Raw genomic sequence first — 15,748 nt, 5'->3', positions numbered from 1 at the left:
TACAGCAGATTCCATAATCCCTCCCACCCACAAAATTAAATATAATATGAAATAAATTTCATCCCAATCAGGTAAAAGTACTTATGCATACTGAAATACTTATTAATAAATAATTTTTTGGGTTGTGAAAATGGTAAGTAAATGTTATATGGTTAAACATGACAGTGAAGTATAGAATTACATGGACATTTGCAGATAAAGAGATTTTTATTTGCTTAGGAACACCAAATAAATAAATCCATTTGGAGGAAAGTCAATTAAAATTACAATTTTGTCAAGAAAATGCTCTATATTTTTTAACCTTTATTTTATTTATTTATATTTATGTGGTGCTGAGGATCGAACGCAGTGCCTCACACATGCTAGGCAAGTGCTCTACTACTGACCTACAACCCCAGCCTCAAAATGCTCTGTTAACCTGAGATTGAATGTGCCATTCACATGTTCACACTCCAAGTCACCTCTATTCTCTGAGTCAGAAAGATGATGAAAGAAAGAAAGAAAGATGGATGGATGATAATATAAAAACCCGGTGAGACTCTTAGCTATGGAATGTCAGTGTGAATAACTCCCTGTTGGCCCCAACCCTTTAAAACTAGAAGGAAAGAATGCTGGGGCTGACCAAAGGCCAGTAGAGGGGAAAATATTTCAATATTCTTCACAAATCCTAGAATAGGTAAACTATATCTACCATGTTACACCATAGCTCTTTTACCATTCACAATGCCTTCTCTATTTGTGGACATAGTTTCAACTCCTGCAAGCATTTTTGATGCAAAGAGTCTAGATTTCTTTTTTTAAAAAAATATTTTTGTTTTAGTTGTAGTTGGACACAATACCATTATTTTATTTTTATGTGGTGCTGAGGATCAAACCCAGGGCCTCACCCATGCCAGGTGAGCGCTCTACTGCTGAGCCACAACTCCAGCCCCTAGATTTCTTATAATTGGCAAACAGAAATATGTATGTGTGTGTGTGCGTGTATGTATGTGTATATATATATATATATATATATATATATATATATATATATATATTTATATTTATATTTATATAAAGAAAATCATCTAGTCTTCTTTCAGTAGATTTCCCTTTCTCTTCACTGGCTGATCGCAACAAGTTAAGACAGAGGCAGCTTGGGAGTTAATGAGCACAGGTCAGGGATGAAACAGACTGCTCACATCTGTGCTCTACAGCCTACTGATGGCAGACTTCAGGGTGACTCAACCCTGAGCCTCAGTTTCCTTGACCATACTGGGGTTCATGGGATTTTCTGAGGATTACAGTAATTTTACTAGTCAAAGGAAAGCCCCTCCAAGGCCCAGTTCCAATATGTGCTGTTCCTCCCTCTGCTTTACTAGTATCTTTAAATGGCCATCTGCAGTATCACTATTAAGCTACCTTTTAGTTACATCAAAATAGTGATTCTGCTGGAAGGGGGCAATCACAAATTTTATACACATTAGGTAAGATTACAACTCTAAAATGCAATAAAAAATTCAACATTAAAAAGTAGTAAAAAATTGGGCTGGGGATGTGGCTCAAGTGGTAGCGCGCTCGCCTGGCATGCGTGCGGCCTGGGTTCGATCCTTAGCACCACATACCAACAAAGATGTTGTGTCCGCCGAGAACTAAAAAATAAATATTAAAAATTCTCTCTCTCTCTCTCTCTCTCTCTCCCCCCTCTCTCACTCTCTCTTTAAAAAAAAAAGTAGTAAAAAATTAAAATTCTGTAACTTTACCAAAGGATCAATTTGTTAAGTGAAGCTAATTAATCTAACGGAATCAGATGTACTACTTTCCTCTGAAAGGAGATGGCTCTCTTCATGTGCTGTTACAGGTTCACTTTACTTCTGGTGCTCCTTTATCAATTCTACACTTAGAACTTAACACAATAATCACAGTCACTAACATTAACAAAAAGTGATTGGAAAATACATTTATTAACTGGTAGCTCTCTAAATACTAATTAGTTCATTAAAAGCATTTGCTTTTTCCTGATTTTAAAGGTAACATTCATGGACTGGAAAGGTATTGCTAATAATGAAATCCTAAGAGACCAAAAAAGTCTCCTGTGAACTCACCAGATACTATTTAACAATTTGGTGTTTCTGGCCAATGAAATTTTTTGGAAAAGCTGACTGTACTATATTGTGTTTTTTCCCCTCCAAATGCAGAACACAAAACTAACTATTATATTTTAAAATGTTATCATTGTCTGCCTCATTTTATAATTTCAAATCCAATAAATCTTCTTTAATCATGTAGGGCTCAGGAAATATCACTTCTTTTGGTAGCTTAAAGAAGAAAATACATCAGAGAATTGTACACTGTTTCTGTTACCTAACAGAAACCTATCTTATCTGGTTACTTTAAAAGTTTCATCAAAAGTCCTAATTGCTTAAATTGCATTTAATCTATTTCACTGAACGTTCTCACACCTTCCCTTTAAACAGAAAACAAAGACAACACTGCTGGAAGGCATCCCCAAATTAAAAATGCCCCCATTTGGGGACTTCACCTTGATTGGGGTGATTGTCCAATTTGCCCTGATTGTTTAGGAAGCCCGCAGATCATGGCTGTTTGTAGCATCATTCCTCTAGCCATCTTGTCATTTCTTATACTGACTACAATTATGACCATATTTAACTTCAGCACTTAAAACAGGCACTGAAGAGATTTACTGAATAAACAAATGGATTATATCTGCAATCCCAATATTCTACTACAAGTACTATGATTAATTTGGATAGTAATATAATTCATAAATTTCAAATTACGATTCTTTCTGCAGAACACATAGTGCTCTAGTTAACAATGGTTTGATATTATAAGCATATGTGGGTGCAGGTATGTGTATGAGCTTTAAAGATATAAAGTACATTTTATTTGTAACATTCAGACAGAATAACAGTTTTTGGCAGTTCTTCAAATAATCTGATTTATATGCTAACACTTAGCAAAAGATGGTTGTCTTCTATGCTATAATATGGCATAGGTGAAATAATTCAACATAGAATGTAACGAAATGAGCATAAGTACTTAAGCCTTTTGAGTTTAATAAAGAATTAATGAAGAAATGTAGTGATGTGGCTAAAAAAAAAAAAAAACATTTTTGGTTATAGTAAAAGTCTAAAACTGGAACCTGAATTTCCAGTTACCATGTAGTTGTGGGACTCTAAAGAGAGGCTATGGCTCTGAATGAGTATGCAGTACTGAGCTTTCCTATCAGCACCTGAAAAACCTGAGAAGGTTATGGCAAAACAACTGCATTAGGGCCAAGGCTGGCAGTCAGAAAAACAAGAACTAATACCACTTGATAAATTCTAAATCATACATTTTGAAGAAATATACATAGTTCTTGTATGGCTGGCTAGTTGGCCCCAAATTCAACCACTGCCATTTTGTTTCACATACTTAATTTGCAAAGTCCATGTAATTCTTAGTGTGCTATTTATTTAAAGCAAATGCTTTACCTTTTTTCAAATCCAAGAAATAAAATCTATAAAACCGAAACAGTCAATGCTAGCAATTCAACATTCACACATACAGGAAAGAGCAGCCCTGTAAGATGCAAACAACATGTACAAAAGGCAGCCAAGTAAAGCTCAAAAGAGATGGGAATATCAGTACCCAGCTGTGCATTTTGTTATTTGTCTTCTCTATGAATCAAGACACACTGGTGTCCTTTGCTATAAAATAAGCCTAACCTAGAAAAATGGTGAAGATTAAGTTTATGAAATCCATTAGCCACTTAATAACACAAAATGTTTAAATTACAAAGGAATGATACACATAAAAAATGTTTTGTAAAAAAAAAAAGCCCATCTTATCATTCAGTCAATTAAAATTAAATAAACTTCACTAGGAAATGACAAGAAACCTTTGTCTTTTAGTTACAAACATGTTTAAGATCAGGGTAAACCTGATGGTACAGTGTTCTACGCAAAGAAAACTAACTTAGTATAAGAAGTTTTTGATTAATTTATATAGCATTCCACTGGAATCCACTTCCTGAAACCTGTTAACAAGCAAATCAAGGCTTATTTTATTATGGCTAATTTTATCAAATGGCACTTAAATGACATTATAATTTAATGTCAATGACATTAATATGTAACTTTGAATAATTTTATAATACAAATAAAAATTATACTTTTTACCCTAGAGTTAATTTTCTTATTGGAAGATTACTATATATACAAATTAAAAAGTCAATGCTATGATTTTTCTAAGCTAGGGACATTATGGGAAATGAATTTGCATGATACAATCCAAATATTTTATTATCTGTAAAATTAACTTCACTTGAAGTCAGTACAAACATATGTTACTTGATAAAAATACAGACATTAAGTTTAACAGCCACTTTCCATCTCACTGCAAAGTCACTGGTAACAAAGACATAGGGCTGAATTAAGGGATGGAGAACAGTATCCTTTTCTTTTCTATTCTTTCTCTTTGGTTAGCTTTTCTTACCTTGGATCCTGGTTAGAATTAAATGCATATCAGCAACTTAAAGTTGTATAAAAATTTATTTAATTTTTGGATTTTTTTCCTGTTACTTATTAATAATATTATACTTTTCCTTTGGAGATTTTTAAGCCTTTCAAAATGAATTTTATTATAGATAGAAATGTGTAGACAGGTTTTGTTGAGACTTTAATTCATCAAATATAAAAAATTTCTCCAAATTGAACTGGTTACAGGAGAATGAGCTATAGCTCCTTCAAAAATTAAGGACACCTTTTTCTGTTTGTTTGAAAAGAATAAAGGTACACTCAGCTACTTAAAAAAACACCTGTATTTTATTTATTTATTTTTATGAGGCGCAGAGGATCGAACCCAGCGCCTTGCTTGTGAGCGTTTTACTGCTGAGCCACAACTCCAGCCACAAGGCTACTTTTTTATAGTGGTATCTATAATAGAAAATACCTACAATAGGAAATTCTAATAAATATAGATAAAGCTCCAATATAATTTCAAAAATAAAATGAAACCCTCCCTGTTCCTTCATCTTTGTCCTCTGAAGAAACAAAACAGAACAGGAGGAGAAAGAAGAGTAAGATCAATAGAGGAGGAATAAAAAAAGTAAGAGAAATTTGGCAGAAGAGAAATAGGCCAAAGGAAACCATTTCATATTGGCAATGCTATTTATTAGGCCAGGCAATAGGAAATCCATACATGGTTAGTACAAGTTAACACCTGACTCAGCTGTTCATACCCTTAGAGTCATAAAGCTTGGTGTACCAGGGACAGAGCGTAGAGACGGGGAATATTCAGGGTTTATGGAATCAGGAGAGAGAAATTTTTCAGCAGAATTAACAGTCATGTGATAGATGTGCTCAAAGTTGATCGGAGAGGAGATCAGACCGGAGTGATGATGAGGGGATGGATAAGGGAAACCTGGCTATCAAAAACAACAGAAAGAAGAAAAAAGGTGGTAAGGTGATGAAAATGGAGTTGTATGTGACAATTCAGATAACATGCATATATAAAAAATGTAGTAATATCTTACATCAGAATTGAATCCTTAATGAAATACTTTTAGGTCTTAGAAAGTTTAATTTTTCTAATCCTTTTGCAGTTATTTAAATAGCTGACTTGCAAAAGATCATTCTCCTAAAAAATTTTAAATTATTATTGTTAAATGAGTAGAAGTTAAACTTTTAGAAATGCAAGACTTTCAGAGTTTAGTTCAGTTTTTTTTATGTGATACAAGGAAAATATGACAAATATTTACCAAAAGTATTAAGGATAGAAAAAGGTAAGAAATGCCTAAAGGAAGGACAAGAGAATCTTCAACAGCTTTTAATTGGACATGTTCAAAACCATTTGCTGGGTGCAGTGGTGCATGTCTATAATCCCAGCGATTTGGGAGGTTGAGGTAGGATAGTGAGCTCAAAGCCAGCCTCAGTAATTTAGAGGCCCTAAGTAACTTAGTGAAATTCTGTCTCAAAATAAAAAAATAAAAAGAGCTAGGAATAAGGCTCAATGGTTGAGTGCCCCTGGGTTCAATCCCCAGTATTGGTGTGCGGGAGATTTAAAACCATTTCCCAGTCTGTGTTTTTAGAGTTTTGACATGTGTTTGCTTTTACTGATCTTATTTCTCTGTAACAAAAATAGTGTGTAACTATAGGATATACTAATTATTGGTTTACCTTTAAGCAACCAAGTTTATCTCCATTTAGACACCCCCCAAAAGCAGTTAGTCTTTAACAAGGGTAAATCTTTCCTTTAGTGTTCCAGTATATTTTTTTAAAAATGAAGTAATGTAATACTAAAAAAAAAAACCACAATAACTTTATTTTATTTTTTTTTTAAAGAGAGAGTGAGAGAGGAGAGAGAGTGAGAGAGAGAGAGAATTTTTAATATTTATTTTTTTAGTTCTCGGCAGACACAACATCTTTGTTGGTATGTGGTGCTGAGGATCGAACCCGGGCCGCACGCATGCCAGGCCAGCGCGCTACCGCTTGAGCCACATCCCCAGCCCCACAATAACTTTATTAAAAGCAGGGAGAGAGATGTGCTGGAGAGAATGCTGATTGACTCTAACATGGAATTTGCATTTTCATGAGTTGAGACAACTTGCTTTTTAAAAACATCTCAGGAATTACCTAGGTTTAAAAGAATGGATTCTATATAAAGTACTGGTTTTACTTTTGAGACATAAGGAAAATTAATATTTTTTCAGGTTGTTTTAATAAAAAAACCTACGGATTGATAACACATGTAACTTTGACTTTAAAAAGCAAAATTACTTTTGGGGGAGTACCAGTCCTAGGGGTGAAATTCAGGGCTTTGTGCATATTTGGCATACTCTACCACTGAGCTACATTCCTAGTCAAAGAAGCAAAATTACTTCTTAAAATCCAAAGAAGTCATTGAACTAGATGTTTTATCTTTATTAACAACTTTAGGAATAGTCTTGGCTAAGTTATAAAAAAAAGGTTTGCATCTGATACAGTAAATAAGAAAGTAAAATGACCATAGCCTTACTGTTGCTTCCATATTTACAAAATAAACACATTCTATTTCAGGATCATTTAGTATGAAAGAAACAGAATTAAGCTTTTAAAGACATTTAATAAACTTTCTAAGCTCATAAATACTTCATAGGAAAGCAATTCTGATTTGAATGAGTTGAAACATAAAAATGTCTCGGGCACATGTTCTTTGCACTGATGGCAACAATTCGCGAAAGTACTTATATGTTAATAGCTGAATTTAATTCATCTGTATTTTTTGGAAAATTTTTTTATAGTTCCATTTCAGTGAAAAGAACATATTAAAATCCGAGAACATGAAAAGATCATAAGCTTTTCAATGGGAAGATATGTACAAAACATACAGACATGAAAACTATTATTATTTCCAGACATGCAAATTATTATAGTTTACTAATGTCTAGCCCCAAATAAACATAGTCCCAGAAACATAATATGTGCTCAAGAAATACCGGTTAGGTAACTGAATGCATGTCAATCAAAAGCCCCAGCTCAGATGTCTTTTGGTAATGAATGAGAACATTCATATGAAAATAACATATAAGCATGAAGAACAAGAATTCAAACACACAAAATCTTTGATGCATACTACATATACATGTGAAGAAACAGGTTTCAAAAATTTACACCAAATTTTCTGTCCTGGAAAAAAGCTCTTACATGGAAAGAAAACATTAAAGGAAAGGAAGGAACATTAAAAACTGGATTGAATAGGGAGGGCAAAAAGTCACTTGTGTTAATGCCTAAAAGAACCAACAAGGTGGCCACAGATTAACAAAATCAGGTGACCATATACCCTGAAAATCAAAAGGTCTAATTAGAGTCAGTAGTCAGCACCAAAGATCATGTGTTATGGAGTGAATTGGGGATGAATCTTTGGAAAATGTTACTTGTTTTGATTAGTAAAAAAAAAAAAAAATTGAAACAAAAAGTAAAATATAGGTTTTACTTTAAGTGGTGGAAGGGTGAGGGGAGAAAAAGTAAAGAATTATTCAAATACTTTGATATAAAATTTCTTATGATACTTGAAATCAGGGTGCATATTGTATATGAGGGTCTGAAAGAACGCTGGTACATTAGCAAAGAGACTTTGCTATCATCTGATGGCAAAGTAACATCTTATTGAATATTGACATAATCTTAAGGAAAATAGGATATAATAGAATTTCTACAAAAATTTTCTATAATTCTTCTTGCTGCATTGTTGGAATATAAGACATGATAAATATTCTTCTTTGGTACACCAAAATGGAACAAAAGGAAAGAGATTTTAATTTTAAAAGAATAATAACCTATCAAAACTTTACTGAAATAATTTTGTATTAGCTTGTGTGTTGCTCTGCAATACATGCGTCTGAATACATGCCTCTATCCCTCCATAACATTAATTATGTACCATATATTGAAAAAAACTACTGACAAAGTAAATTGCAAAAAATTTTTAATTATTTAAAATTAAAATAATACATAGCATTTGATTTTCCAAATATAAGCTATAAATATACTCACATTTCAACTGTTTATCATAATTAAAAAAAACTCTCTCTTAGGATATTTTGCGTCTGATATTGTAACTTCTATGGTAAGAGGGGACCAACAGGCTTGGGACTGAGTGGTTATGTTACTTTTACTTCTGATACTAAAAGAAAACCAGGCTGAGGACTTGAAGCAAATGTTCAAGATGGGAAAAGAACGGAGATCTCACTCCAGGTAAATGTTGAAAAAAAGAGTATAACTTTTAAATATGATAAACAAGTAGAACAGTTTTAATATTTAATGTGCTTGACCTTTTTTTTTTTACTTCTATACAAAGGTTATATGTAATCTAGTTTTTGCATACTTTTTCTATTTTTTTTTTTTTTTTTGGTACCAGGAATTGAACTCAGGGATTGAACCACTGAACCACAACCCCAGCCTGTTTTTTATTATTTATCTGAGACAGTGTCTCGCCAAGTTGCTTAGGGCCTCACTAAGTTGCTGAGGCTGGCTTTGAACTTGCAATCCTCCTGCTTCAGCCTCCCCAACCACTGGGATTACAGGCATGCCCCACCATACCTGGCTGCATGCTTAATATAATGTCTTAATGATGAAAAAAAATAACAGCAGAAAAAGCAGAGCCAGCTGATTAGTTGGGCTTGCTTACTACAAAGTACTCAGATACAAGTGAATGCAAGCTTTTTTTCCTCCCCATATGAAATAAATGTAAAAATTTCCTTTATTAAATTATTTTTTTATGTTAAAACATTTGAGTGCACAAACTATATTATTTATTTTCTCAGTTCTTCCATCATAGCACTGTTGGGTAACATGGTTGAGACAGATTTCCTTAGTGGGAGATTTGGGGAGAGATTTATAAATCATCTCTCAAATTGCCATAAAATAAAAACTATATTTAAAAATCTGTGCAAAGTTCTACTGCCATCTCCATTGATCAGAAGGGCAATATTAAAGTTTTATAAGTTGCTGAGTATATGTGGTACTGAAGTGTTAAGAACAGAGCCAGGATAATCAGCTAATTCTACTAATATCTTTAATTTCAACAGATCTGAGAATCTGATCTTCATATTGTTAAAAACACAACCGTTTTTCTATGTTGTACTTTTTATGTACAAGTGACCAGTTTGTAATTGGGCAAAAAGATTTAATTTCACAGTTAGCTGAGAGGTGTGACCATTACTGACAAGCTAATATGGATCTTAAGGGAAAAAAAGGCCAAATGCCTGTATGGAACTTAGTGAAATTTTAGTGATTTGGTAACCAAGTTCTGAAATTGATTTATAATGTCCCCAAACATAGCAGGTTTTTTTTTTTTTTTCACACCACCAACAACAGATTTAGGGAGAAATTTCTAGGGTATAGAACTAAATAAGAACTTGATATATTTGTTTTTTGACAGATTTCTAAATTTATGCTTTTCTCATCAGGTATATATATCATCATGTATCTTAACACATTGTAATATAATAAGAGAACCATCTCCGCATTATACTAATATGTCTTGTGAAACCTGTCTACATATATATACTGATATATATGTATTTTCCCTCATATATCTCCCACTTACTTATCACCCCATTCACATTAATATTCACTCTTCATTCATTTCTCTTACCATAGGTAGGTCTTTTAGAATCTGTATTCCATCTCCAGGTCCCATGTGGGCTATGTGGTTAAAATTAGTTGGGTTAGAAATTAATTTATTTCTCATCTCTGGATCCCGCAGCATCTCCCTGTAAGGAAAAAAAAAAAAAACCCATGTAAATATTTTTTACACAGTAAATCTAGATAAGAAAAAAATTACACATACTTTATTTTTGTCTTTAAAATTATTAAATCATGCTAATAAAGATATAATTAGAATAATAGAATAGATTCAATTAATAATTCAATTCCTTAAAATGTTTTTAATTTTAAATAAAAGATATTATGATTTGGAGTAGGAAAGAGGGAGGATCCTTTTATTTATATTTTTAGTACTGGGGATTGAACCTAGGGCCTTGCTCATACTAGGCAAGTGAGCTTCAGATCCAACCCCCCAACAGGTCTATTCATATTTAGATATCAAGGAACTTCTGCTGGATTTTTACAGATAATTCTCAACATTTCATGGGTATCTTTTAGAAATGTTTTTAAATGTAGCTGAAAATGCTATATGCCTATTTCTGTTTGCTCATGAAGAAAACAATGTGGATTTCTTAAACATATACAGGTTTACTATATGCACAGATATGATTTAAGCTTGTACTGCAGAAAAGTATACATCCCCCAAATTATTACTTTCATAAACCTACCTAAGAGGATCAAAATATGGTACTTAATTCGGTGTATTCACATAACTTTGAGATTATTAATTAAAACGACAGAGAGGTTACAGTCATAATTGCACTTAGGTTTTTTTTTTCCCCCTTAAATTCCTTTTGTGGTGCTGGGGATCAAATCCAAGGCCTTGCACATGCTAGGCAAACACACACTCATCACTGAGCTATACTCCTAGTCCTGCAGTTTTTGATATCATTTATGAATGATAGATTTTTCAGATACCAAATTGTCTTTCCAAATCAAGTATAGTATTATTAGCAGATAGCCCCTCAGATGCTAGAAGCATAGACGGACAATAAGTACAAATTATATATCTACCTCCTTTGTTGCATCCTTTCTTCTTCTGGGACTCTGAAGGAGTAACGTCGTTTGTTGTTGATATTTCTAACCATTTGTTTCCGACTATTATCTGATGTCTCAGGAACCACCAGTTCATCCCCTTCTGTTTTTTAAAAAATGGTGCTGTTTAAAATGCTAAATTGCTTTTTAGCCATTAATCTCCATGGTAGCACAATTATACAAGTATATGTAATTCTGAATTTTAAAAGTCATGCATTGATAATCATAGTAAATAAGCAATAATAGAGTGTTTGTGTGGTACTGGGAATTGAACCCAGGAGTACTCTGTTACTGAGCTAGATCCCCAGCCCTTTAAAAAAACAATATATATATTTTAATTTTGAGACAGAGACTTGCTAAGTTAAGTTGCCCAGGCTGGCTTTGAACTTGGGATCTTCCTGCTTCAGTTTCTAAGTTGCTGGGATTATACGCATGGACCACCACACCTGGCAGCAATAATTTTCAATAGGACATGTAAAATTATATATGCTTATATTTATGTAAATATTATTTTCATATATTAATAACAAAATTTCATATATTAATACAAAAATAAAATGTGGGGATGTAGCTTAGAGGTAGAACACTCCTAGGTTCAATCCCTAGTGCCATAAAATAAATAAATAAATAAATAAATAAATATATATTAAAATTAAACATAACTAGCAAAATACATTTTACATTTTCACTTCTATTTCATTATAAACATGACACAATTTTGCTAGAAGAAAACTGTAATTGCCTTAATGTCCTGTCCCTTTGACCAGCCAATTCACCCCCAATATTTCTATACTATTTTCTCTCATACCCACCTATCAGTGGGTTTAGTAGCTTAGGATATTAAAAAGTTGCTATTATGGGGGTTTTGTGGTATTTATTTTAATTTGTGTGCATTGATGGAGATAGAACCCATGGTAGGCAAGAGTTATACCACTAAGCTATATTCCCAGCCCCCAAAAGATGCTATTATTAATGTGTAATCAGGCATAAATAGCAAGTTATTTATGTAAATAATTAAAATTATTTTTACATAATAAAAATTTCCTGTGAGATGTGGAATAAGGAAAGGTCTGTGTTCCTATTATCCTCCTTTTGAAGGGTAAGGATCTGTCACTATTCTAATCTTCTGATCTTATCTTGAAGCTGGATACTATATAATTGTATACTCCTAGCAACCTGGTGACCATCTTGTCCCATTTCAATTTTAACATCTGGACAGAAACAACTGTAAACTGAGAACTCTAAAAACCTGATGGGCTTTGTGTCTTTGTGTCTTTTGTAAAAAGACAACTGTTATCCATATAACATGGCAGGCAGGGTATGCCATTATCTAAATAAGATAAGGAAAAAGGAAAAAAGCCAATCTTTATAAGTTTTTGACACTGTAAAGCTGAAGCAAGAAGAAAAAGGCTAAAAGAAGGCAAATGGGCCTATAAGGCAAGCCAAAATAGACAATTACCACAAAAGCAACACATTCCTTGTGGTATAATAATGTTGCTTAATCAGATCATTTTCTCAACAACAAATATTAAAAGGATAGACTTTAATGTAGATGAGAATGTGGGACATCATTCTAGAATATGAGAATTATGAGGATAAAGCAGGAATTTTAAGTTATGGTGGTGACAAGAGATGTGGGGCAGCCAGAAGGCAAAGGAGCATTTGTCCCTTTTGCAGAAGGGAAAAGCAAGAGAGAGAAAAAGAAGGAACCTCTTGGAAATGGGATTTCCTTCCTTTCTCAAATAATAAGATATTGAAACCTGTCACGTCTCCTTTCTTAGAGTTCTACCTCCACTCCTAGCCTGAAGCAGAAAGATAAAAGCATGGGAAGAGACATGTGGAATAGGTTTTGTCCTACAGATACAACATGGATATAAAGAAATTTAATGACCAGCATTAAATACGGTGAGAACAGAGTGGAGCCAATTTTATACAAATATGTGAAGCTCCTCTAAGAAACAGAACACAAAATTAAGTACAGGGTCTTGGAAACCTGAAACTTAAGTTTCATTAGCTTCATGGTAAATCAAGCTGATTGAGAATCATGCCTAAAATTTGAATGTCCTTTATCAAATCATACCATAAAGGTATACCATTTTAACACAGACAGCTATTAACAAAGCACTGAACCACAAACCAAACAATTATTTCATTACTTAAAATCAAAACAAACAAAAAACAATAAACATAAGCTTTTGATGGATTTCTTTTACATTAGAACATAAAAAACTATTGAAGGAATATGAGGGGCAAAAGCATTAAGAAGATAATCTCATGACCTTCAGATAACAGGTATAAACATTTTAACATTTCCTTGAGGCCAATGTTCTTACTTATATTTAGGTAAATTCAAATATTACTTTAAATACACAATATATCATTAAGTGCCTCTTCATTAAATAGTTCTACCACAAAAGAGCAGGATTTATGAATACCTGTGTTAGGAAAATATTTGTTGCTGACATAAGAATGATTTTATTATATAGAAAAAAAGCACACTATTTGTTAAAAGTGAGATTTTAACTGTCTGGCCTCACATTAATGGCAAACAACATTTAATTCTACATGTATAGTCTCTGGCATTTTACATATGGTCTATTAATCACAGGTTTGACAATCTCAGCTTACTACTTGGTCACTGACCAAATGCTTATAACCGCCAGGGTTCCTGCTCCCTCTTCTGATTTTAGGCACTTTTATGACTTTCCTCTTTTTTCTGCTTCTAAGTTGTCATCAGCACTTTAGAAGTACTAAGCCCTTTGCATTGGCAAAAGATGGGTTCCTGAAGTTCCCAGATGGAATTCTGAATGAATGTCCTTAATTTTAATGCCACAAATTTTGTTTAAGTTCTATGGTATTTTAAGTACAGAAGTATATTCAGCTATATACTTTCTCTGCTTACCTAGGTATACCCCAGAAAAATAACAAGGCATGTCAGAATGAAATACTTTGTTAAATCAGCTATGACAGTTTAAATAGAATCACTTTTGCCCAATAATCTGTCTTGGATATATTAACAGTATGTGGCCAAGATCACACACTCTAGAAGAAGATATGTAAGATTTTAAATCTGTACTCTAGCACTCATTATTCATATGACATTGGGCAGTCAGAAGAAAAATAATATTTCCATTGAAGCTATTACTATTAATGTTCTGTTTTCTTACCTGCCATCTTATTTTTGAAATATATCAATCTAACTGTCTCCAATCCTAAAAGATTTAAAGATCCTTCACTGTTTAAAGGTCGAACCTAAAATAATAAAAAATAAAATAAGTACTTCAACAAAACTTTTATAAATTAAATCATAAAACTTTTGGCCTGTACATAAAGCATATTATTAAGATCTTTTATTTATATACTTCAAAATACAGTCCTTTCAGAAAAAACCCAAAATGCTAATAATTCTGATTGTGAAGGCATTATATCTAATTTGGACAAACAAACTTATAATGATAACATTTTAAAGAAAGAATATCCTGGACAAATAAATAAAATTAAGTAGAAATACATTTAAACCTTAAGTTTGACCTTTTAAAGCTATCAGTGACCAAATAATTACATTAAGAAGATATCAATAGTTGCTTTATGAGCTCTTATCATCAAATCCTTGATCTACATATAATAAAGATAAAAGTACAGATGATTGGGAAAAGGAAGAATTGTTAATAAATGATAATGGAGCAACAACAAAATAAAACAGAATCCCTATTTCATACTACAAGCAAAAAAAAAAAATCAATTACAAATGGATTAAAGATAGACATATAATAAGCAACATTTCAAAACATTTGGAGGGAAACAAAGGTTATATCTTTATGACCTTAAGCTAGGAAAAGTTTCTTAAATAGAAAAAAAACAAACCTAAAGAACAGGAAAGTACATTTAACTACAGTAAAATTAGTAAACAATAACTTCTGCTCTGAAAAATAAACCCATAAGTCACAAATAAACAAGATTTACCATACATTACTAAAACAGGACATATTACATAAAGAAGTAGAATAAATCAACAAGATGGCAAAAATGAGCAAAAAAACATGACCAGGCATTTCACAGAAAAGGAAATACAAATGATGAATAGATATAGAAAAGACTCCCAACCACACAGTTAACTGGGGCATGCAAATTAATACTGCAATGTGATACCATTTTATGAAACCATTTATGAAACTATGAATGCTGACAACAACAGGTATTAGAGAAGATGTGGGTAAGAATCTCATCAATTCCATTCCTAGGTATATGACTTAAACTCTTGCACATCTACCCCAGATAATATGCAGCAACATTCACAATAGCAAAAGCTAGAAAATAATTAAAATGTCTGTTAATCAGAGAATGAATAAATAGCAAGTAGGCTATTTTACACAATGAATTTTACACAATGAATTACACAGTAGAGGTAGCAACAGGTATAGATCTTTGAAGCCCAGTAAATGAGTTAAACAAAGGTAAAAAGTGACAATATATCACAATATTTTAATAGATCTCAAAACCAAGCAAAACTAAATAATATATTGTTTAGGAATATTTAAATGTGCAAAAATCTGTATTTTCAGGAAAGCATAGGGACAATAAGC

At 32.6% G+C, this 15,748-nt stretch overlaps 1 protein-coding gene across 14 annotated transcripts in view; it reads right to left on the bottom strand.

Annotated features, from left to right (window-relative positions):
* The window catches only part of CDC42BPA (CDC42 binding protein kinase alpha), a 327,214-nt gene that overhangs the window by 10,201 nt on the left and 301,265 nt on the right, over positions 1-15,748 (bottom strand). For 8 of the 14 annotated variants that reach the window (XR_014022435.1, XM_081297456.1, XM_081297452.1 and 5 more), the window contains 4 exons: positions 14,333-14,417; positions 11,145-11,268; positions 10,120-10,237; positions 5,225-5,410 (listed from right to left, as the gene is read on the bottom strand). Coding sequence is in view for 13 of the 14 variants with exons in the window: in XM_081297456.1 (XP_081153582.1) it covers positions 5,225-5,410; positions 10,120-10,237; positions 11,145-11,268; positions 14,333-14,417 (513 nt within the window). In the remaining variant the exon portion in view is untranslated. The remainder of the gene's footprint in view (positions 1-5,224; positions 5,411-10,119; positions 10,238-11,144; positions 11,269-14,332; positions 14,418-15,748) is intronic. The other 6 variants (XM_081297457.1, XM_081297460.1, XM_081297461.1 and 3 more) reach the window with 2 other exon arrangements.

The sequence above is a fragment of the Spermophilus citellus genome (genome assembly GCF_964194105.1).
Source record: "Spermophilus citellus genome assembly, chromosome: 6".
Taxonomy (NCBI): domain Eukaryota; kingdom Metazoa; phylum Chordata; class Mammalia; order Rodentia; family Sciuridae; genus Spermophilus; species Spermophilus citellus.
This window is presented reverse-complemented; position numbering and strand designations above follow the sequence as displayed.